The sequence below is a fragment of the Dermacentor andersoni genome, chromosome 3 (assembly GCF_023375885.2).
Source record: "Dermacentor andersoni chromosome 3, qqDerAnde1_hic_scaffold, whole genome shotgun sequence".
Taxonomy (NCBI): domain Eukaryota; kingdom Metazoa; phylum Arthropoda; class Arachnida; order Ixodida; family Ixodidae; genus Dermacentor; species Dermacentor andersoni.
Genome location: NC_092816.1, coordinates 149,338,644 through 149,364,446, shown reverse-complemented (window position 1 = coordinate 149,364,446; position 25,803 = coordinate 149,338,644). Strand labels below are relative to the sequence as shown.

The 25,803-nt window shown below is 52.2% G+C and overlaps 1 protein-coding gene across 1 annotated transcript in view; it reads right to left on the bottom strand.

Annotated features, from left to right (window-relative positions):
* LOC126524652 (uncharacterized) overlaps window positions 1-25,803 on the bottom strand; it is a 30,842-nt gene that overhangs the window by 4,230 nt on the left and 809 nt on the right. Inside the window, exon 2 of the mRNA XM_050172954.3 lies at window positions 2,211-3,224. Within this exon, the coding sequence (XP_050028911.2) occupies window positions 2,211-3,216 (1,006 nt within the window). The 5' untranslated portion in view covers window positions 3,217-3,224. The remainder of the gene's footprint in view (window positions 1-2,210; window positions 3,225-25,803) is intronic.

The following is a 25,803-nucleotide window of genomic DNA, read 5'->3' as shown; positions in this document are numbered from 1 at the left end:
TTACGGGCTGCTCTGTCCAGCATACTAGTATCAATGATTCTGCGGCTGGTCTTGTAGATGTGTTGAAAAAAAAAAGGTTTTGAACAAGACACAATCAATCAGTCGATCAATCAGTTTGTCTGCCTGTCTGTGGATGAGGGTTTCCCTCGTATTCACATAAAATGTGATTTTGGGTAGCCTTCATGCAATGGCAATGTTGGCAGTTTGGATGGGTTTCATCTAGGTAGATTTCTGATAGCCGAAGGGGGCTGCGGATGTTGTCGGGGGATTTGTCTCCAGATTGTGGCCTGTTCCCCTGTGAGTTCTGTATAGGGGTTTGCATATGTTCGGCGATTCTCTCTATAATAAGCGGTAAGTTCATTATATGCGGTAATTCCTTCCTGCAAATGCAATTGCAGGAAGGAATTAAACTTCTTGCTGCTTTATAGCACGCAATAAAAGGACGTTTACCACAATAAAATCGGCAACCATAAACCAATCGCAATTCAGAGAAAACCTACTCACCTACTGGGTGTATTAAAGCCTACGCACAATACACTATGCTGGTCTTTCAACACTGTCCTACTTGTTATCCCGCTATGCACCTTGCAATGGACATCAAACTTGCATAGAAAGATGACAGCTTCCAAATGGCTTCGAATGCGGTTGTCAAAGTTTGATATAACGACTGCATTCCCTATGTAATGGAGCTATGAAATGCAGTAAGGGTTAGTGCTCCGCGTTTTTTACGCTTATACGACAGCCAGACTATAAATTCTTCGCACAGTCAGACACTCACTAACAAGAGGTACAAGACACGGTAAATTTCCTGGCGTAGAGTGGCTTCCTTTCCGGTCGGGATGTATATTTCAAATATCGTAAACGCGGTATCATATTCCTAATATCATCAATTAGGAAATAGGGCGCTATAACGTAAAACTATTCCAAACTTTTCTGTTCCAATTCTGCTATCAGCCCTCTACGATTGGTCAAAAACTTCTTTCGACCACCCCCATTTCACCTGTGTGTCACGCGACGTCACGAAAACCGCGATACCTCCCCATCTGATATGATGTGTACACACTGATTATGCATGATTTGACAGAAAAAAGAAAAACAGTTATTCTTGATTCGACGCCTTTTCGCCATTAGCATCCGGCTATTGGTCAAAAGTTTTCGGGCTGCACCCACTTCACCTGCCTGTCACGCGACGTCACAAAACCGCAAGAACTCACCGCGTCAAAGTGACGTGTACGCATTAAAGATGCATTAATATGTCGAACAAAACTGAATTTTATTCTGAATAGCCGCAAGGAATGAAAGGAATGAAAGATGGCTGCCGCCGATCGCTCAGGCGCTGGCTACTCTCACCTGCCGGAGTGCATAGGTGTATTTGCGCATAATAAAACATCTTGCCTGGCCGTGTAACGTTTTCGAGCACTTTCGGCACGTTTACCACCTCGTTCTGCCAACTCTTCTTTGCTGAGTGTCCCTTTTAGTGTAATTCTTAAGCTTCCGTTGCATGCCGCCGCGATTTTCGACCAGTCACCGCGAGCTAAGTAAGGGAAAGCCGACCCATCGCAGACGCCGGCACCACCCTCTTCATCCGGTTATCGATTTTCAGCGCACTGGCTCTGCCCCATCGAATCCCTCTCCACTTGAGCGTTCTCCTGGCCTCTTGTCAGCCAATTAGATACGATGAGCCGCTCAGTGTAGGCAATGTTATTCGTTTTTCAAGCAAACAAAAGTGACCTCCTATGAACGAGGAGAGCGTTTTATTAATGTGTTCAGACAACCCTGCGGGCAACCGCCCGGTGATTGCGTCGGTGGTTACGCCAATTTGACGTCAGAAGATTGGAATAGAAACATATTGGAATAGCTTTACGTTATAGCGCCCATGCTCTCTGAATAATGCTGTCGCTCTTTCTATTGGAATGCATACACTGCGTTTCCTTAAGCAGGATAAGCCAGGTAATCTTGTCACGCTTGTTTCTGTGCAGAATTAGCGTAATGCATCCCCGTCCAGCCAGAAATAATAAAATCATGTGCAAAATAAAGACCATAAACGTGCACGTTTTTGATGAAGTTACCACATGTGCTCGCTTGTCCAACGAAATGTGGGCGAGCTCACGGCTAGTCGAAGCACTCCTCTAAACGATTCCTGACGTGCATGTTCTTGTCTGTTCAATTTATTCTTATTAGGGGTGACATTCGTTGAAGTCTGTGCTTACCGAGTATTGTAGGGCTACTGAGAGACACCGGGATCATGGCCAGTCCGAAAACACCCGAGCAGGTCGCCACCCTTTCGATGCCCAAGTATTGAGCCAGCAGGATACCCCGGACGGAGATGACGAAGCCTTGCGCCAGAGATTCGGCGATCCGCAGGACTGTAATGATGGCCATTGACCTCACGTGTGGCATTGCCACGGTGGAGGCAGCTTCGACAGCAAAGGCGCAAGCGTACATCGGCAACCGACTGGCTGCCGCGCAGTCGGACAGTGGCACGATACATATGCGCGCCAGTATGTGGCCGACTGCGCCGAATATTACGAGCCGCGCTGCAACGGACAGCTCGATGCCCTTGTCGGTTGCGTAGTCCACTATGGTTGTGGCGAAAGACACAAGGGAGTACTCGCTCACTACAGTTGCAGCCAAAAACACGTAGAAGGCAGGAGTTCTCAGCACTGCTACTAAAGAATTCAAGAGGCTGCGCGCTGGTTGTCGTTTGGTTTCAGACGTAACAAAAGATGAATCATCTTCTACCAGGATTCCGCGGTCAAGTAAGTCTGCCTCAGCTTCTTCGACATCTGGTGGGTGTGAAATGGCAGACATTTGTAGGTTCGGATTCATGATATCTGCTTCGCTATGCATCTTCTCAGGAATGCTGCTCACAGCGAAGCCTGGCTCATCGAGTGGAAGTGGCGCTGACTTTACCGATTTGGAAGAAGTGGCGTTCCTCCGAAACAAGAAGTTACTTATTGCATATTTTAGGCTGGTGAAGTTGATGCGTGAAGGCCTTCTTAGAAGCATGCCCAGAGGTACAGAGTTTAAAATTATGCCACCGCATATGAGTAAGCCTCCTTGGAGAGCGTAAGTGTCCCGAAGCCAAGCCAGTAAAACGGGACCATAAAGTCCAGCGACGCCCCAGGCGAGGAAAGTCATTGACATGGCTGTGCCTTTGTACTTCTCAAAAAGCATGAGGTTGTAAATGGAGACGGACATGAGAAACATGCCCATGCCAAGACCTAAAATGCAAAGAAAAAAGAAATAAAGCGAGTGACAATAAAGCAACTGGCCAACAAAAATTGTGGCATGATGTAAGTAAGTTTCGCAAGTTCAGTATGCAACCAGGTTAAAAAGTATCCAATATGATATTTTTGTACCAATTGTGAGGAGTTATCTTTAATAAGGTGGTTAAAATTAAAGTCGTGTGTCCTCCAACTCACGTTCTTCTGCAATTTCGAATGGATATCAAGGCAAATTTAATGCTTAAGCAAATTGTTTGGTCATACCCCACACAGCGCCGCACTTTGGCATCTTGGACAACTGTAAGTGCTCCAGTTTATGTATATAGAGAAACGGAAGTTCTAGTCTTGCAGTGAATTTTCTTGCGTGAAACGACTTTTAGTTTGGTGAGAGGGTTACGTGCTTATACCACATGTAATTAAAACATGTTTTAATATTATTTCTTATATATTTGCAATCGCACTACCCGCGCACCTTACTTAGGTATCGTTGTGTAGAAGAACGAAGCCATTAGCTGATTATGCAGGGATCGCTACCACAGATGTCGCCTTCTTCATGCCACCATTGAGGAATTTGGAGATAAATTTAGCCTCCGGCATGGCGTTCAGAGATACATAGCTCGGCCGTACGTTTGTCGATAAGAGTAGAAGTCGCGTTTCATAGCGCTCTATATCACAGTGTATATAATTCATCGAACTAAAACAAGTGCTCATCAGCGTTTACAAGGTCTGAAAGGGTGCAGCTTCAAGAATTTTACGCTTGCTCAGCCATAGTACCCCACCGTTCGGCACGTAGGATTCACAAGCGATGTCAAGAGCCTCGGACGGTAAGACAGAGTGATATCCAACTCTTTTGACCAAGGCAGGACGTGTGTGTCTCCACAGGCAGCGCAAGCACTGGAGCTAAAGCAAGCTCCAGAGCCCCATCAGCTACAGATTAGAGATTCAAGTGGTTGAAAAAGACATTGAAGATTTCGGGAAGAAACATGTCTTTTTTTTTTTCTGAAGCAGGATAAAATTGAGAAATAAAGCAGAGCTTCGGGTACAAAACTCTGCTATTGCGATACGACTCTTTTCAAAGTATATAAATGTTTGGTCGAAAGAAGGAGCTCGGGAGTCTGCAAAGGGAACACATGGCTTCATCCACGGGGGCAAATACTTTGCTTCAACCAACCCTCGAGCCCCCTCGTCTGTCGCGCACTGCAGATTCCCTCTTCTTCTGCGGCATGCGAAATAAACTGGCCCGAGTTTGGAAATGTGCACACCAAACAACATAACAGGCTCCTAGGCGATCGCGTGCAACAACCTGTGTCCGTGCACTCGAACATCAATGTCCGGAAGGCTTCGTCTACTGCGAGGCGGAACTTTCACGTGTGAAGCATAAACAAATTGGACACAGATTGATGTGAATGTCAGTATTGACGCTTTGATGTCAAATAAATTCCGTGACGCGAAATTTCGCCTAGATTTAGAACCCGGGAGGTCTGCTGGGCCTTTTGTGGTGCAATAGTGTAACAATTATATTCCTTTCAGTGTTAGAGAAATAAGTGTGTGGGGTATTTCACAGGTCCGTGCATGATCGAATTTTTTTTTTTCAATTTTCGTTTTTTTCTGAAAAAACACGAACTAGTTTTTTTCGCGCCCCTGAAAATTTCTTGCAATTTTACATCTCTACTACGTATGCGGCAGGCTAGTACCCAAACTGCTTCTGCAAGACAAACGGGCCTGCTACGAATAAGGAGCGAGCACGAACACGTCTGACACGTTATTCTAATAAATAAGGTAAATTTCATGACACGTATTTCAGATAGGACAATGTCTATTTCTATAAACTTTATCACTCTCCAAGGTCTAGGTCACTTGGGGCTTATACATTTATTTTATCCAGCTTATCAAAGATGGAGCTATGGAGCTATTTCAGTAAAAGAAGGGAATATTCGCATCCGTAACTGTTTGATGGTGTACTCGGGTGGTCACTTTCGAGTGCCTCCGGAGAAAACCGATAAGCAGCAGTGCTTTCAGGAGGTCGACATCAAGCCGCCCAAATATATTCCTTGTCTTTCGCGCATGATAGCCGTTGTTGCTTATGCGCCATTAAACCCTACACAACAACACAATTATATTGTCACGTGGTGGTGACGTTCAAGAACACAGTAGGAATACTATGAAGAACAAAACTAACTTTTATTGGGTGAACCTGTGCCCACAAAACAGGCTACACTTATAGTACAACGATAGCGGCGAACACTGTCGGCGATCGTCGAAAATCTGATCAGCGGGTCAAGCGCGTCGGCTTTTAAAGAACAGTCGTCGAATGTTCCAGACTAATCGTTCGGACCCGCGTGCCTTCCACAAAGTTCTACTCCATTCGCGTCAGGCGATGAAATCAGATAACATAAGGCTCGGCGACAACAGACAGCGGATAGAAGCATCGATAACTTTCCAGAAACTTAATAATAATAATTTAATAATATATGGGGTTTTACGTGCCAAAACCACTTTCTGATTATGAGGCACGCCGTAGTGGAGCACTCCGGGAATTTCGACCACCTGGGGTTCTTTAACGTGCACCTAAATCTAAGTACACGGGTGTTTTCGCATTTCGCCCCCATCGAAATGCGGCCGCCGTGGCCGGGATTCGATCCCGCGACCTCGTGCTCAGCAGCCCAACACCATAGCCACTGAGCAACCACGGCGGGTTCCAGAAACTTCGGATACATGCAGGCGCGTCCCACGCTGTGCAATTACATTTGTCAGGCGGCGAAACGTGGTTGCCCGATAAAGATAAGTACACGTGTCAATACCCCCCTCTTAAAAAGCATCGTCCCGATGCTACAAATATAAGAGAGTGAAACACAAAATGACACTTATTAAACATAAGTAACAAAACAACGAAAAGAAACAAAGTCCAAAGGTCAGTTACGCGAAGTCCCTAAGTTCATTAACGCTGGTAGTACGGCTTGAGTCGCACAACGTGGACTATTTCAGGTCGTGAGCGGCGCCGCTGTGATAGCGAAATGCCGTCTGGCACGACCTCATAGTCCAGTGCGCCAATACGTCGGATGATCCTGTACGGTCCGAAATAGCGACGCAAAAGCTTCTCGCTCAGTCCTCGTCGGCGTATAGGGGTCCAAACCCAAACACGGTCACCGGGCTGGTACTCGACGAAGCGTCGTCGGAGGTTGTAGTGTCGGCTGTGGGTCCCCTGCTGGCTCTTGATCCGTAGGCGGGCGAGCTGTCGGGCTTCTTCGGCGCGCTGGAGATAGGTGGTGACGTCAAGATTCTCCTCGTCAGTGACGTGCGGCAGCATGGCGTCGAGCGTCGTCGTCGGGTTCCTGCCGTAAACCAGCTTAAACGGCGTGATCTGTGTTGTTTCTTGCACCGCCGTGTTGTAAGCGAATGTTACGTACGGCAGGACGGCATCCCAGGTCTTGTGTTCGACGTCGACGTACATTGCTAGCATGTCGGCGAGGGTCTTGTTCAGGCGCTCCGTGAGACCATTCGTCTGCGGGTGGTAGGCAGTTGTCCTCCTGTGGCTTGTCTGGCTGTATTGCAGAATGGCTTGGGTGAGCTCTGCTGTAAAAGCCGTTCCTCTGTCGGTGATGAGGACTTTTGGGGCACCATGTCGCAGCAGGATCTTCTCGACGAAAAATTTCGCCACTTCGGCTGCGCTGCCTTTTGGTAGAGCTTTAGTTTCAGCGAAGCGGGTGAGATAGTCCGTCGCCACGACGATCCACTTATTCCCGGATGTTGACGTCGGAAACGGCCCCAACAAATCCATCCCAATCTGCTGGAATAGTCGGCGAGGAGGTTCGATCGGCTGTAGTAATCCTGCTGGCCTTGTCGGTGGTGTCTTGCGTCGCTGACAGTCTCGGCATGTCTTGACGTAACGAGCGACGTCGGCGGTCAGACGCGGCCAGTAATACCTTTCCTGTATCCTCGACAGCGTCCGGGAGAATCCAAGGTGCCCAGCGGTTGGATCGTCGTGTAGGGCGTGCAGTACTTCTGGACGCAGCGCTGACGGTACAACAAGAAGGTAGCTGGCGCGGACTGGTGAGAAATTTTTCTTCACGAGCAGGTTGTTTTCTAGCGTGAACGAAGACAACCCGCGCTTAAATGCCTTAGGGGCAACGTCGGTGTTCCCTTCCAAGTACTCGACGAGGCCTTTTAGCTCCGGGTCTGCTCGCTGCTGTTTAGTGAAGTCTTCCGCGCTTATTATTCCAAGGAAGGCGTCGTCGTCCTCGTCGTCTTGCGGCGGGGGATCGATGGGGGCGCGTGATAAGCAGTCGGCGTCAGAGTGTTTTCTTCCGGACTTATATATTACGGTGACGTCATATTCTTGCAGTCTGAGGCTCCACCGCGCCAGCCGTCCTGAAGGGTCCTTTAAGTTAGCTGGCCAACACAACGCGTGATGGTCGCTGACGACTTTGAATGGCCTGCCATAGAGGTAAGGGCGGAATTTTGCTGTAGCCCAAATGATGGCGAGGCATTCCTTTTCAGTCGTAGAATAATTGCCTTCCGCTTTTGACAGCGACCGGCTAGCATAAGATATCACCTGTTCAAGTCCGTCTTTCCTCTGGACTAGGACGGCACCGAGGCCTAGGCTACTGGCGTCAGTGTGGATTTCAGTATCGGCGTCTTCGTCGAAGTGTGCAAGTACCGGCGGCGACTGCATGCGTCGTTTCAGTTCTTGAAATGCGTCGGCCTGCGGCGTTTCCCACTTGAACTCCACATCACATTTCGTTAGATGTGCTAGCGGCTCCGCGATGCGTGAGAAGTCCTTGACAAAGCGCCTATAGTAGGCACACATGCCAAGGAATCTGCGCACTGCCTTCTTGTCGGTTGGCTGCGGGAACTTTGCGATGGCAGCTGTCTTCTGTGGGTCGGGGCGTACTCCTGATTTGCTGAGTACGTGGCCTAGGAACAAAAGCTCATCGTAAGCGAAGCGGCACTTTTCCGGCTTCAGAGTGAGCCCTGATGACTTGATGGCTTCTAACACTGTCGCAAGCCGCTTAAGGTGATCGTCGAAATTTCCGGCGAAGACGACGACGTCATCCAAGTAAACAAGACAGGTCTGCCACTTCAATCCTGCTAAAACCGTGTCCATAACGCGCTGGAACGTTGCAGGCGCCGAGCACAGTCCAAATGGCATAACCTTGAACTCATAGAGGCCGTCTGGAGTGATGAAGGCGGTCTTTTCGCGATCTCTTTCGTCGACTTCTATTTGCCAGTAGCCAGACTTGAGGTCCATTGACGAGAAGTATTTAGCATTGCAGAGCCGATCTAATGCGTCGTCTATCCGTGGGAGGGGGTATACGTCTTTCTTCGTGATTTTGTTCAGTCGACGATAATCGACGCAGAAAGGTAGAGTTCCGTCCTTTTTCTTCACTAAAACAACTGGAGACGCCCACGGGCTTTTCGACGGCTGGATGATGTTGTCGCGCAGCATTTCGTCGACTTGTTGTCTTATAGCTTCGCGTTCTCGCGTCGAAACTCGGTAAGGGCTCTGGCGGAGTGGTCGAGCGCACTCTTCGGTTATTATGCGATGCTTTGCGACTGGTGTTTGTCGAATCCTCGACGAAGTCGAAAAGCAGTCTTTGTATCGTCGAAGCAGACTTCTGAGCTGTTGCTGCTAAATCACGGGGAGACTTGGATTTATGTCGAAGTCTGGCTCGGCAACTACGGTCGTCGGGGTAGATGCGACAGAATCGGAGAGGACAAACGCATCGCTGGTTTTCTGAATGTCCTCGATGTATGCGATCGTCGTGCCCTTGTTGATGTGCTTGAACTCCTGGCTGAAGTTTGTCAGCAACACTTTCGTGCTTCCTCCGTGCAGTCGAGCGATCCCTCTTGCGACGCAAATTTCACGGTCGAGCAGTAGACGTTGGTCGCCTTCGATGACGCCTTCTACGTCAGCGGGTGTTTCGGTGCCGACCGAAATAACAATGCTGGAGCGAGGCGGGATGCTCACTTGATCTTCGAGCACACTCAAGGCGTGGTGACTACGAGGGCTCTCCGGCGGTGTCGCTTGATCTTCCGACAGCGTCTTCGACTTCAGGTCGATGATTGCGCCGTGTTGGTTCAGGAAGTCCATGCCGAGAATGACGTCTCGTGAACACTGTTGCAGGATAACGAAGGTGGCAGGGTAAGTCCGGTCATGAATGGTAATTCTTGCCGTGCAGATTCCAATCGGCGTGATGAGGTGTCCTCCAGCGGTTCGAATTAACGGGCCTTCCCATGCAGTCTTAACTTTCTTCAATTCGGCTGCGATGGGTCCACTCATGACGGAGTAATCGGCTCCTGTGTCTACTAACGCGGTGACTGCGTGGCCGTCGAGAAGCACGTCGAGGTCGGTGGTTCTTTGTCTTGCGTTACAGTTAGGCCTTGGCGTCGGATCACGGCTGTGTCGCGTTGACCTGTGGTTGGTACGTGGCGTCGTCAGGTGGTCTTTCGTCAGCGTGTTCTTTCCTGCCAGACTTCGTCGGGACGGCGGTGTGTCGTCGTTGTTATGTCGTGGAGATAGTCTTTTCGGCGTCTTCGTCGGCGGCGGAGGATCTTCGTCAGTTCGACGAACAGCAGCCGCACCTCCATCGGTTGCTGCTTTTAGTTTTCCGGATACGGGCTCGCTGACCGGCCCCGGGCTGGGCCAGTGTATGGTCGGCGCTGCGGCGACAGGTAGCGGCCTGGTGATGGCGAACGCGACGGTCGTCGAGAGCTCCACTGAGTAGCGGCGAGGTAGTCGGCGATATCGCGAGGGCGTTCACCTTGCTGCGGGCGTGGAGCGTTCACGGTGAAACCTCGCAGTCCCATTTCCCGGTACGGACATCGTCGGTAGACGTGACCCGCTTCCCCGCAGTGGTAGCAGAGCGGGCGGTGGTCAGGAGCGCGCCAAACGTCGGTCTTCCTCGGGTAGCTGCGCTGGGCGACGGGTGGGCGTGCTGGCGGCGGCGGTGGTCGACGGAATTGCGGCGTTACAGGGCCCTGGCGCGGTCGCGGAGGAGGACCTTGACGGCGTACGACGGCGGCGTATGTCATCGCTTCTGGCTGGGGCTGCGGTAATTGTGGTTGCAGCTCGGGAACTCCAAGCGATCGCTGCACCTCTTCTTTGACGATGTCGGCGATCGAAGCCACTTGGGGCTGCGACGAAGGCAGGACCTTGCGCAGTTCTTCGCGCACAATGGCCCTGGCGTGAGCCCCTGGCGGTTATATTGCCGGGTGCGCATCTCAAGAGTTTTCTCGATCGTCGATGCCTCTGCCGAAAACTCAGCTACGGTCTTCGGCGGGTTACGAATAAGTCCTGCGAAAAGTTCTTGCTTGACGCCCCGCATCAGGAAGCGGACTTTTTTCTCTTCTGACATTTCCGGGTCGGCGTGCCGGAAAAGACGGGCCATCTCTTCCGTGAAGATCGCGATCGTCTCGTTTGGCAGCTGCACTCTGGTTTCTAGTAGTGCTTGGGCTCGCTCTTTGCGCACGACGCTTGTAAACGTTTGCAAGAAGCCGCTTCGGAACAGGTCCCACGTCGTTAAGGTGGCTTCTCGATTCTCGAACCAGGTCCTGGCGGCGTCTTCCAGTGCGAAATAGACATGCCGCAGCTTGTCGTCGCTGTCCCAACTGTTAAACCTAGCGACCCTCTCATACGTCTCGAGCCAGGTTTCCGGGTCCTCAAATGTTGATCCTCGGAACGTCGGAGGTTCCCTGGGCTGCTGCAGCACGATGGGGGACGCTGGGGCTGCCATTGGGGTTGCCTTGTCCACATTCTTCTTGGTCTTCTCATGTAGAAGTCCGTGCTCCGGGGGCAGCTGTTGAAGACGGCGGCTTGCTCGATGCTCCGGGACTACGTTGGTGTTCTCTTTGCGGTCCGGGCTTGGATCACGGCTTGTCGGGGGCGTCCGGTACATGAACTAAAAGCACCTCCACCAGATGTCACGTGGTGGTGACGTTCAAGAACACAGTAGCAATACTGTGAAGAACAAAACTAACTTTTATTGTGTGAACCTGTGCCCACAAAAACAGGCTACACTTATAGCACAACGATATCGGCGAACACTGTCGGCGATCGTCGAAAATCTGATCAGCGGGTCAAGCGCGTCGGCTTTTAAAGAACAGTCGTCGAATGTTCCAGACTAATCGTTCGGACCCGCGTGCCTTCCACAAAGTTCTACTCCATTCGCGTCAGGCGATGAAATCAGATAACATAAGGTTCGGCGACAACAGACAGCGGATAGAAGCATCGATAACTTTCCAGAAACTTCGGATACATGCAGGCGCGTCCCACGCTGTGCGATTACATTTGTCAGGCGGCGAAACGTGGTTGCCCGATAAAGATAAGTACACGTGTCAATATTCGGATGGTGCTGTCGTAGCGTCAGCCTCCGACTCACAGCACCCCGTGCCGCTATGACTTGCAAATCAGAGCGCACACGACCTCTGACCGAGAGAGTGGACGCCGACCGTCATGCCTTCCGCATTGCGCACTGCTGTAGCTGGTGCTGCCACCCCTCCAAACGGACTGGAGGCCAAGAAGGTTCACAGATGCCCTCCTCGCCAATTTCATTTTTCGGGACCGCCTGCTCCGGCCAGCGCAACAGGTACATTCTATCAAGCACATGTAAACAGGAGGCGAATTTGCGGCGTTGTCATTGGCGTCGCCGTGATGTTCTATAATTTAACCTCGCGCACACGCACCGTACGTTATGGGTGCGAGTGAAAGCGTCCAATGATCAGCCGGGAAAGATGGAAGCTCGATTTCACGCGCGCAATAGAGGAAGGCGGGTAGGAATTGCATCGTTTTCTATTGCGCGCGAAGGAACAAGCGGTGTGCTACTCTGGTGGCGGCTGCGCGTGGTGTAGCTTAGCGCAGCCGCGAAAGCTCCATCTTCAAAGCGATATGGAGTGGGTAGGAAGCCTAGCGGCACTGGGGCTAAGTGTGCGTTGTATTTCGCCCACTTAGTTCGCGTTGAAGCGAGAGGGAGCATGGTGTTCAATTCGCTCGCTCCTGCTGCCGCTCTTCTTCACACAAGAGCTTTGACAGCCAGTGGCGACGGTCATCGAGTGAGAGGTGTTCATGTTTGCATGTGCGCACGCGGTACCATGTTTGTTAATTTAGTCAGTAAGCGAATGCTTGCAAGTTTCTACGGCAGATAAAACTACTATTCATATTTCTTTCGGCTGTTTAATAATTACTTATCGCGGTCGGGTCTTAGACTTTCAGGCCGAAACTGCACATGTTTTTCTCGAAAGTTTACCGTGCGGGATAAAACGCGTGGTGGGCGCAAGTTGTATGTATAAATACGCAATTTCATTTGTTTGATGGTACCTAACAAAGATCTGAGGTGCGCACCAGAGATCCATGGATGGAAGTCAGTCGGGCGGCTCGAGTGCAACCCACATTTCATAGGCTGTTAGTGGTGCCTTGATGGGTGCAGTCCGGGGCAATTCCACAACAGGTGCGGCATATCTGCGAGGGCTGCTGGGCGAGGGCACAAGAAAGAGCTTTTGCGGAAGGCTGCCAGGACCGTATCCCGCAGACAGATTGCAGCTGGTGCTAACGCGCGCCCACACCTATCCGCTTCAACGCAACCTGCTCGCGTCGGTAGTGGCTAGAAGGGAGGTCTGATCCTCATGGAGTTATGAATGGTCGCGTGGAGCATCGCATAACTTCCCTTTTTGATGTCCATGTGAGCATAGGGCCTTGCGGGAAGATCGGCAGTGGCTATATCACTGAACGTTTGTGACTAGGTGCGTCCGCTGACTGCGTCCTCATGAAGATGAACGTCGTATCGAATCAAATGGCCCCGTGCGCATGAAGTTTCATCCATCGTGATGCACTTTGACTGCGAAAAGCGATGTATTCAATACTGGGCGAAGATTTTTTACCGCTTGGGCCGAATGTGTATATATTATTACGATATGATCGGTAAATACCCGAGAGACGAGCCGCCGTGAGAACGACGACGAAGTGGGTCGGTGCCCTTGGCGCGAGTGAATGTCGGCCTGGCGCTCTGGCTCCATTCTAGTGTAAATAGTCTGTAAATAGCCTCTTTTGTCTGTGTCTTTCTACACGTAACATTCTGGTGGAGGTCAGCGATCCCCGTCCTCGCCACGGAACTCCGGAGTGGTCGGTACGTCGCGCTTGTCACCATGCCTCCCGGTGACGAGCCCGCCTCTGCAACGGCTTCGGCTGGTCCGACAGCTCCCGTCGTCACGGTTGCCCAACATCGCGACCCTGGTGTGTTCTCTGGCCTGGAGGGACAGGACGTTGACGAATGGCTCAAGTTATATCAACATGCCAGCGCTAATAACAGGTGGGACCCAACCATTATGCTCGCCAATGTCATCTTTTATCTTGGCGGCACGCCACGCGTGTGGTACCAGACGCATGACGAAGAGATCAGCAGTTGGGACTCTTTTAAAGAAAAGCTACGGGCACTGTTCGGCGACCCCATTGGCCGCAAGGTTGCCGCGAGAAAGGCTCTTGCGTCTCGCGTTCAGACATCTACAGAGCCGTACGTTTCCTACATCTTCGACGTCTTGGCTCTATGCCACAAAGCTGACGATGCTATGTCTGAATCAGATAAAGTGTCACATGTCCTAAAAGGCATCGCCGACGACGCTTTCAATTTGCTTGTTTTCGGCAATGTCTCGACAATCGACAACATCATTAAAGAATGCCGTCGCCTTGAGCAAGCCAAGAGCCGTCGTATCACACACCACATCACGCGGCTACCCAACACCGCTGCTACGTCGACATGTGAGGGTCGATCGCGTCAGGCCACCACCTGTGACGACGTCACCCGTATTGTTCGCCGCGAGTTTGAGGCCGCCTGTTCGCCAGCTTTCTCCACGACGCCTCCCGATCCGCCAGCAACCACGATTGCCATGATCCAGGCCGTAGTCCGACAAGAATTTGAGAACATGGGTCTGAACTCCGTGTGTTCAACATCTCAACCCAGCGTTCCCCAGTTCTCCACCGGCCCTCCTCGTCCCCGACAGTCCTTTTCCGCCACATCTCGCCGCAACCCGTCCGATTGGCGTACCCCTGATGACAGACCAATCTGCTTTCACTGCTGTCGCATCGGCCACGTCGCTCGTCATTGCCGCAACCGATGGCCTCCGCCTCCTCGGACATACGCCGCCACTTATTCCCGCACCTTTGGACCTTCTGTTCCCTATGCCACCCGCCGTGAACCCACTGCCGCTGATGCTCCTCTTCCGAACCTTCGCTACAGCCGCTCGCCCTCACCTCGACGCCGTCAGTCCCGTTCGCCCCAACCCCGCCGCTTCTCTTCGCCGCCTATCACCTCCCGGGCCCAGCCGGAAAACTAGGCACTGCAGCTTCTGGAGGTGAAGCTGCGTTGTCGACACTGCCCTCAAATCCTCTGCTCACGTTAAACACGAACCAAAACCTTCTTGACGTTGACGTTGATGGATATCCTGTCACGGCACTCATCGACACAGGCGCACATCTTTCTATTATGAGTGCTGCCTTCCGACGACGACTGAAAAAGCTCCTCACCCCAGCGTCGGCACGCGTCGTCCGCGTTGCGGATGGTGGTACTGTGCCTATCATCGGCATGTGTACGGCACGTGTTAGCATCGCCGGCCGCCACACTCCTGTCCTCTTCACCGTGATTGCTCATTGCCCCCACGACCTCATTCTCGGCCTCGATTTTCTCTCCGCGCATTCTGCTCTTATTGACTGCTCTGCCAGTACCCTTCGCCTTGAGTTACCGATTCTCGCAGAACCTTCTGACGCACCCCAGTGCCGCCTACGCCCCACTGGCTTTATTTGCCTGCCGCCAAAATCAATAGCCTATATTGAACTCTTGTCTTCCCCACCAGTCCCTGATGGCGAGTACCTCGTCACTCCTCTGGGCGACATTCCCCTACAGTATGACGTTACCGTGCCTCACAGTATACTTACTGTTACTGCGAACCGCACTTTCATGCCTATCTTTAACTTCGGATTGGCGAAGCAAATTCTACCACAAGGTATTTGCCTTGCCAACGTTGATTGTCTCGGCGACCATCACGTGGCAAATTTATCAACCGATCCTTCTTGCGAGCTTAGCAGGCCTCTCGTGCCAGCCTCGGCCGCCGATCCCAAGATACAGAAAATGGTTGCGACGGACCTGTCTTCTGCGCAGGCTGAAGACCTTTATCGAGTATTATCGGCTTACAGAGATATTCTCGACTTCGACGATCGCCCTTTAGGCCAGACGCTCGCGGTCAAGCATCGGATTCTTACTGGCGATGCTACTCCTATTCACCGACGACCGTACCGAGTTTCTGCGTCGGAACGCCACGTTATTCAAAGCGAAGTGAACAAAATGCTAGACAAAAACATCATTGAACCTTCTTCGAGTCCCTGGGCGTCACCTGTAGTGTTGGTTAAGAACAAGGATGGCACGTGGCGCTTCTGTGTAGACTACCGTCATCTGAACAACATTACTAAGAAAGACGTCTACCCGCTCCCACGTATAGACGACGCCCTTGACTGCCTCCACGGTTCCAGCTATTTCTCTTCTATTGATCTTCGTTCTGGATACTGGCAGATTGCTGTTGACGATATGGACAGAGAAAAAACCGCGTTCATCACACCTGATGGCCTATACCAATTTAAAGTAATGCCGTTTGGATTATGCAACGCCCCTGCCACCTTTGAGCGTATGATGGACTCCTTGCTCCGGGGTTTCAAATGGTCCACATGTCTCTGCTACCTCGACGACGTCATCGTCTTCTCACCCACGTTCGACACTCACCTTGAGCGTCTCACAGCTATACTTGATGTATTTCGAAAGGCGAAGCTGCAACTTAACTCGTCCAAATGTCGTTTCGGCCGCCGCCAAATTACTGTTCTGGGCCACCTCGTTGACGCTTCCGGAGTGCAGCCTGATCCTGACAAAACTCGCGCTGTCCGAGACTATCCGGTTCCGAAGACAGCCGCCGACGTTCGAAGTTTTGTAGGGCTATGCTCGTACTTTCGTCGTTTTATTCAAGATTTTGCGGCAATTGCTAGACCCCTCACAGTTCTCGTGGGGTACTGCAGAAGCCGCCGCCTTCTCTCGTCTCTTTACTCTTCTCTCCTCACCACCCATCCTCGCCCACTTCGACCCTGATGCCCCTACAGAATTGCGTACAGATGCCAGCGGTCATGGCGTAGGTGCCGTCTTAGCCCAGCGTCAGCGTGGCCAGGATCGCGTTATTGCTTATGCGAGCCGCCTCCTCACACCACCGGAGCGCAACTATTCCATTACGGAACGAGAATGCCTTGCTGTAGTCTGGGCGGTAGCGAAGTTCCGTCCTTACCTTTACGGTCGCCCTTTTTCCGTAGTCACTGACCATCATGCTCTCTGCTGGCTCTCATCGCTAAGAGATCCTACAGGCCGGCTTGGTCGATGGGCTTTGAGGTTACAAGAATTTTCATATTCCGTGGTGTACAAGTCTGGCCGCCTGCACCAAGACGCTGACAGCTTGTCGCGTTACCCTGTTGACGACCCTGACTCCTCCAATATTACAAGTGCTGCTTGCATATTCTCTGTGTCGCAGCTGCTTCATTTCGCCGACGAGCAACGTCGTGACGCCTACATCAGAGCACTCATCGACCGTTTTGAACACACTCCGGCCGACGCCACACTACGCCTCTTCGTCCTCCGCGATGGTACTCTGTACCGTCGTAACCTTCATCCGGACGGCTCTGAGTTCCTCCTTGTCGTGCCTAAACACCTCCACTCAACCGTTTTAGAAGAGCTTCACGACGCACCAACGGCAGGACACCTCGGCGTATCTCGAACCTATGACCGTGTACGTCGCCGTTTTTTCTGGCCGGGCCTTGCCCGTTCCGTGCGACGTTACGTCGCCGCCTGTGAACTTTGCCAACGACGCAAGAAGCCTTCCCAGCTCCCCGCTGGTTACCTGCAGCCGCTCGACATCCCTGCCGAGCCCTTCCATCGTGTCGGCTTAGACCTTCTCGGCCCATTTCCGGAATCTACATCAGGAAACAAGTGGGTTGCAGTCGCGGCGGACTACGCGACCCGCTATGCCGTAACCCGCGCTCTTCCGACCAGTTGCGCAACTGATGTTGCGGACTTCCTCCTGCATGATATCATTTTGATTCATGGTGCTCCGCGTCAATTGCTAACAGACCGTGGCCGTACGTTCTTAGCCAAAGTCATTGACGACATCATGCGTGCCTGCGCAATGCAGCATAAGTTTACCACCTCCTACCACCCTCAAACGAACGGCCTCACTGAGCGTTTGAACCGCACCCTTACAGACATGCTGTCCAAATACGTTTCAGACGACCACCGTGACTGGGACCAGGCTCTACCTTATATCACCTTTGCGTATAACTCTTCCCGTCTCGACACTGCTGGCTTTTCTCCTTTTTACCTATTGTATGGCCGTGAACCGACGCTACCACTGGACACTGTGCTTCCGTCCACCACAGCATCAACTAGCGCTTATGCCCGTGATGCCATCGCCCATGCTGACCATGCTCGCCAACTTGCGCGCGCTCGTCTACAAGTCTCTCAAGACAAACAAAAGCAGCGCTACGACCTCCGTCACCGTGATGTCACTTTTTTCCCCGGCACCCTCGTGTTGCTTTGGTCACCATCACGTAAAGTTGGCCTTTGCGAAAAACTGCTTTGCTGCTACACGGGCCCATATCGCGTGCTTCGCAAAGTGACAGATGTCACCTATGAAATCGCTCTCGCCACGCCCACTACGTCCTCTGCTGTGACAACCAGTGACATTGTCCACGTCGCCCGACTCAAGCCCTACAACTCTCCACGTGCCTTGGATATTTAACTGCACCGTGACGGCGCCTTTGCCGCCGGGGGGTAGTATTACGATATGATCGGTAAATACCCGAGAGACGAGCCGCCGTGAGAACGACGACGAAGTGGGTCGGTGCCCTTGGCGCGAGTGAATGTCGGCCTGGCGCTCTGGCTCCATTCTAGTGTAAATAGTCTGTAAATAGCCTCTTTTGTCTGTGTCTTTCTACACGTAACAATATAATTAGTTTCGACGTATCTTGTACTACTTTTCATTGCAAGGTGGCTGATGCGTCAAACGCAACCGGCAGCTCGGCGAATAGATATGGCAGCGCAAGCGGAACTTCAGAGTGGCAAGTGTAAGTTGCCGCTAGTTGCTTCTGCCCTAGCCTATCCCACCTTAATCCCGTTATTGAAACAAGCGCAGTGCGCAGCGAGGAGCGACGCCAGCGTTGGGATTGCGGGCGGAATACGCATCTACGACCTTTCAGCACAACACTACCAATAAAATCCGCCAGTATTTGCAGTCTCCTTGACCGCTTTGAGTTGGAAGAGATAGTTGAAGATGCTTTATAGGCACTGCAGTATCCCAACTTTTCTGTGAAGTCTACGTCGTAGTCCCTTCGGCCAACACATAAAAGGACACTAAAGGAAAATACAAAGTCCACGTGGACTGTTTAACTACCATTCCAGAAACGTCGCCACTCTTGGTTCGTGCCAAGAAAATGCTTAGTTTAAGAGAAAATTGCACCTAGAAAGTCCGAATACCTTTATCGCAATTCCAATCTCCAGCCACCCTATTAAGGGAATGGTGACGTTGCATACGCCATCACCACCCTTTGCTGCCATGGGAGGGCAAAGCGGCGCCCCTCAGATGGGAAGAAGAAGAAGCTCGAAGCGTGCAGACGTGCTTTGCATCGGCTCCGTGATTTCAAATTTTCCAAGCGCCCAAAATCTCCTGGTACCACCGGTATCAGCGGAATATTTGTAAACACCAAGGAGATTCAACGGAGCCAAACTTCGGTGAGCCGCAGTTTTAAGACCAACGAGAGCCCTATTCGTTCGGACACGCCGACGGTAGGTTAGCCCTAATGCCGAACACTGGCGCGCGGGAGCTCGGAGACCCGCAAGCAGCCACCGTGTCTACGGTGAGCTGTGGGGGCGACCCAACCCGGAACGCTACGATCGTGGGGAACCCAGGCACCATTGCCCACCAACCCACCGACACCGAAACCATGGAAGTTGTAGCGGAGAGTCACCCGAGACCCCTGCCTGACGAGGCCTTGCCCGGGCCGTCTCCCGTCCTCTCGGAGCAGCTCCACAATCAAGAATCCCAGTCGCAAACGGTCGTTTCCCTCCATCGGAAACGCCGTCTGCAAAAACAACAATCCACTGGTGAGCAAGACCCAGTCGGGCAAACCCCGCCATCGAAAACCACACCGTTAGGCCACACCAGGCGCCAGCTGCCGCCTCGAAAGCTACGTCGCGAGCTACCTGCGAAGAGCGCGGAGCCGGAACACCTATTTCTGAAGACGCGGTTGCAAGGAGCAGGCCTCGCCGACGCGCGCCTCCACTACCGCGCACTGACATGAAAATCATTATCGACCGACCCCGGGCCTCATCGTTCGAAAACTACAGACCCACCAAGTGGCCAAGGCGATCGTACAAGCCACCGGTGGTGCGCCGACCTGCAAGGGGGATGACTTCGTCGTCCGCCTGCGACACGGCTCGAACATCATCATCGTGAGCACCCCTCACAAGGCCACGGCGGCCACCCTCATGAAAATTATAGGCCTCACCTTTCACGGACGATCACATCCTGTGAAGGTGTATCTATCAACACCCGAGGGCCTGCTTAAAGGTGTCGTACACGGCATCGACGCAGGCACCGGCGAAGAAGAGCTTATGGCGAATCTTCGGGTCCGCACACACGGAGTCCGCATCGTGCGGGCCCGTATGCTCGGACAATCCCAGACAGCCCTACTCCACTTCGAGGGACCCCAGATGCCTAGATTTGTATACTATTACGGAGGGGAGATGCCTTGCCAAGACTACCAGCCGACAAGGCAGTTCTGTTCCATCTGTAGAATCACCGGACACCGACCAGACGTCTGCCCCAACCCAACGGTTCGTGCGTGCAACGTTTGCAACAACATTAACCCAGATGCCGGACACACTTGTGTTCCGAAGTGCGCCCTGTGCGGAGGGGCCCATCTCACGGCCGCAACAGGGTGCAACAACAAGCTCAAGCGCATTCCACCCAGATGGAAGCCTGCCTCCACCACCACACCCAAAACCCAATGACAGCCCCGCCCGGTCACTCAGTCGACCAAGGCGGCTGACCTTCGCCCGCGATGGTTCAGCTCCGAGCGGGAAGACTCCGACTTCGACTACTCGGAGTTTCCGAGCATCTACGGATCCCGGTCCCGTTCCAACCCGAGGTCCAGGTCCCGCTCCTGCTCTCGCCCCCGGTCTCACTTTCAGTCGCCCAGACGGCGATCCCGGTCGACGCCCAAACAAGGACAGCAGGCAGCACCAGCGACCGCGGCACTCAAAGGCAAGGGGCCCCAGCAACACAACCGAAAGACCAAGGAGGCCTCGCTCAAGAGGACTACCACCAAAGAACACGAGGTAAGCTGGGCAGCAGTACCCTCCCCTTCGTATAAAAAATCACAGACGCCACCATCTGTAAACTTGGAACAGGAACTCGCGGCCATGCGCGCACAGATACAAACACTCACACAAGAAAACAGACAACTCAAACAACAAGTGTTACCGCTCACACAAATACCACAAGAGATGGCTCCACACAAGGACATTATTGACCTACCAACCAATGTCCAACCATCCGCACCCAGATGCAAACCTTCATGGAAGCTACACGCACCCAATTGGAACAAATCACACAGACTGCAGTGCAACGCACAGATGCAGCAATAAAACACATGGAAGCCACTGTAGACAGCAAGCTTAAGAACCAGCTTCACTCCATAAAACTACGTAAGACGCTACGACAGAACCTTTACAAGGCCACACCTGTAGCAGCACCGAACCAAATTGTAACATCACCGACCACAACGACCAACAATGCCTAGACCATACAGGCAAGTCAAAGAAAACTTAGAAATTTGGCAATGGAACTGCCGTGGGTACCGGAGGAAGAAAGGGCTGCTGACACAGTTTATCGCTCATTCCTCGAAGCCACCTGGGGTCAGAGCCCTACAAGAGCCCGGTACCCGACCAACACTACATGGCTACGAAGAATACCACACAAGTCAAGACGACAAGTGGAAGGTAGCCACACTAGTAGACAGAAACATCACAACCATACAACACAAACCCATAGACGACGTGGACGTACTACATGTACTTCTCGAAATAATATACAAAGGCAACCAGAAACAGAGCGCCTTCGTTCTCAACATTTATTGCCCCCCCAGCCAAAGGCGGGCAAACATAGGTAAACTCTTTGGGGACACCCTCCGCCTCGATAAAGACAGTCCCCTGGTAATCATAGGCGACTTCAACGCTCAGAACACGCTGTGGGGATACCAGAGGCAGGATTGGAAAGGTCTCCAGCTACAAACACTAATTGAACAGTGTCACCTCACACTCATCACAGACCCGAACATACCGAGGAGGGAAGGGAACAGCGTAACACGCGACACCACTCCCGACCTCGCCTTCATCACTCAAACCACGCGAGCCGAATGGCTCAACACACTCGAAAACCTAGGCAGCGATCACTACATAATAAACATAACACTACAGACTGGACGCCTACGCAGGCAGATCGGCACAGCTAAACTCACTGACTGGCGAAAAATCAGGGAAGCCCAAGAACAGGACGCCGACACAATCACGAACCTGGAAGACTGGTGCGACAACCTCCGTCGACATAAACAACGCCACACAAAGGAAATCGCCAGAACAGAAGAGACCCCAGAGGTGGATCCCCACTTACTACAACTGTGGGATGCCAAACGGGGCCTTACCCGCCGCTGGAAAAAACAGAAATATAACAGGAAACTGAAGACGCGCATAGCACAAATAACAGCGGAAGCAGAAGAATATGCCATGCAACTCGCCTCCGCGAACTGGTATAGATTCTGTGACTCCTTCGGTGGCACACTGGACACGGCCAAGACGTGGCACATCCTCAAAGCCATCCTGGACCCCACCAAAACCAAAGGAGAAGGACACAGGGCTCTGGAACGGTTACTACACACCTACCCAGGTAGCCAACAAGGCCTCATCGATGCCATCAAGACCAAGTGCTATGGAGATCCCACTCCCACACAAGCATGTAGAACACCCTACACAGGACAACCCAACCCGCTAATGGACGAACCTATCACCGAAAACGAAATGAGAGCGGTCATCGCAGCCACCACCCGTAACACAGCGGCGGGCACGGACCAGATCGCGAATTCGATGATCAGAAACCTGATCGACAAGTCTATCTGCGCGCTCACGGCCTTTGTAAACCAACACTGGGAACAAGGTACGGTGCCGGCGATGTGGAAACACGCACGAATAATCATGATCCCCAAACCGGGCAAGAAATTGGCAATTGAAAACCTTAGGCCCATATCACTCACGTCCTGCCTTGGCAAGGTGTACGAAAAAGTTATAAACGCGAGACTACAGAGACACTTGGAAGATAACAAACACCTGCCGGACACCATGTTCGGTTTCCGCGCAGGCCTGTCCACACAAGATGTGCTACTCCAAATCAAGGAAGAAGTCCTCAGTAACGTTTCCCGCAGCGGCGAACACGTCCTCCTAGCAATCGACATCAAAGGGGCTTTCGACAACGTCAGCCACCAAGGAATCCTAGAAGGGCTGGCCAATACCAACTGCGGCGAGCGTACGTACAAGTATGTTCAGAGCTTCCTGAGCCACCGCACGACGGAGCTGAAGATGGGAGAGATCCAGACTCCAGTGTACCACCCTGCCAACAAGGGCACACCACAAGGTGCTGTCATCTCTCCCACGCTGTTCAACGTCGCCATGATCGGTCTCGCAAGCAAACTGCAGGACGTAGCAGGTCTTCGGCACGCAATCTACGCAGATGATATAACACTCTGGACCAGAACAGGGTCCCTCGTTGAAAAAGAAGAACGGCTGCAAACTGCAGCAAATATCATCCAGGAATACGTCAACCAACGGGGACTACAATGCTCCCCCGAGAAATCTGAGCTCCTACGAGTCTGGCGAGGCCGGGGTAACCACACAGTCCCCACAGACTCAACAAGAAGACTCGAGGTACGCCTCAACGGGGGCCTCATACCAGAGAAGCCATTGCTGAGGGTGCTGGGCATGTGGCTGCAGTCCAACCAGCGGGCCACACACACCCTTACACTCCTCAAAACCAGTGTCAAGGCGATATCACGCATGATCTCCCGCGTAACATCCAAGAACAGAGGCATGAAGGAAAGCGACACCCTGCGACTGGTCAGTAGCCTGGTGGTGAGCAGAATCACATACAGCCTGCCTTACTACCACCTCACACAGTCCGAGACGAAGCAGGCCGACACACTTTTAAGGATGGCTTTGAAGACCGCTCTTCGCCTGCCGATGAGTACATCGACTGAAAAATTATTGGCGCTAGGGTTGCACAACACCCTCAGCAAACTGGCAGAAGCCCATTACGTCTCGCTACAACAGAGGCTTGCGCGGACTCGCACGGGCCGGCAGGTCCTACAAACATTGTGGTTCCCAGCAATAACAACACGAACCCAAGAAACCTGTTCCATACCTCGTCACGTCCAGGACAGGTTTCACGTTGCCCCGATACCACGCAACATGGACCCTAACCTACACTCCGGCAAGAGGAGAGCAAGGGCCCAGTACATGGAGAAAGCGTTCAGATTCAATACCACGGCCCGTTTTAGGGACGCTGCCATGTATGGCACGAACAACAAGGGCGCAGTTGCAGTGGCATGCGACTACCGAGGCCACGTTACCTGCGCTGCATCGACCCGCCCCTGCCCGATTACGGAAGCCGAGGAGCTGGCCATCGCGTTAGCCATCCGCGAGAGCCTACACGCAAACCAACCACTGACGATCCTCACGGATTCCCAGCAGGCCTGCCGCAACTTCCTACAGGGAAGAATTGGAAGACCTGCTGCACAAGTCCTAGCCGGAATACTCAAGGAGGACCCTGAGGACTTCACCACCCAAACCATCATCTGGATACCGGGCCACACTGGCATCACGGGCAACCTGCAGGCCGACAGAGCAGCTCTAGGATTCATACATAACCGAGCACTCAACACGCCGGCTGCAGAAGACCTGGACCCTGTCGACCTCGAGTATTCAGCCATCGTGAACTACCACAGAGGGCGTCGCTTGCGATATCCACCACCCCATCGAAATCTAAACACAGAAGATGCCGCTGCCTGGCGTAGGCTCCAGACAGGCACTTACACGAACTTACACATATAACATAGGATACACCCCACAGCCTACAGGGACGAATGCCCATGGTGTGGGGCCACACCAACCCTATACCACATTACGTGGGAGTTAGCACTACACAACATTGAACACCCAGACACGAACACCACGAGAGAGCAATGGGAGGCACTGCTGTCCGGCTCGGCCCTCGACGACCAGCTCAAGCTGTAAAGAGAGCTGAGAAGATGGCAAGAGCCAGCGGAGCCCTGGACTAAGGGCCCCGACCATTAGCTGTTTTTTTATTATTATTAATTTAATAAAGTTTATCTATCTATCTATCTACCCCTCAGATGGCGGTGCCGACCCAAGACAGAGTGGCGGATTCGCCACTGCAGCTTCTTTTTGGTATGGTAACGTGGCGTAGACCATTCGGGCATCCCGCGACATCACATGGAAGTTGAATTCACTTCTACTTGCAGTTTGTGCGAGTTTCGTGAGCCAGCAAAACCCAGAGCAGCACTACGCGATAGCTATTGAAACGCGAAAGCATGGGCTGCGCGGAGTCGAGCGAAAACGAAACCTTTCGACCGCCCGCGTCGTTGACAGGGTTATTTCAATGAGTTCTTTTTTCTAAAAGTGAAATAGAACTAGACAAGTAGCATTTTTTTTCGTCTTGAAATACAATACAAGGATGTTTTGTGCAACAAGTGGTCGAGTACATGTGACAGAATTTAACTGAGCAGTGCTTTCGTCATTAGGCGAGTACTTGAATGCCCCGGGGGAGCCTCTAATCATCTCCTGCATTTACCTCAATTTCTCTATAATTAAGGCTCTGTTCACGATATACTGATGCCTTAGAGGTTCTCGATGACTAGTCTATCACATTAGCTTGAATTAGTGTTTCTCTTTAGTGTTTCTTTAAATGAGCAGATTTTAGACAGGGTACCGGGCACCCTACTCCAGCAAATAATAGGGCTCGGCAAAAAAAAAAATAACTTAACTACAGGACTGCTTGACTTCTGAACCAAAGTCTGTTACCTTAGAAGGTGCGACCACTGAGTGCATTAGTAACAATGAAAGCAGTCAGAAATAGACTTGCAATATACGGAATACAAAGGTGTATATCCCAAGGAAAACAGGCGCATTTCGGCTCACCTGTACATGATACGCGCAGCGGACTATGGCGCCAAACATTACCGTTAGCCCAGGGGGCGAAAATACGTGACACAGCGCTACCCCAGACCCCAGCATCTAAACGTCGAGACGCCATAAAGGTCGCACGCGATAGCACATGGGTCCCAAAGAGCTAGGTGGCGCTCGGTGTCGGTATTGAGGAAGTAAGAAGCCCTTACTTCCTCATCACCCTGCAGCCGCGGATGCGTCAATGCGGACTCTCTGGT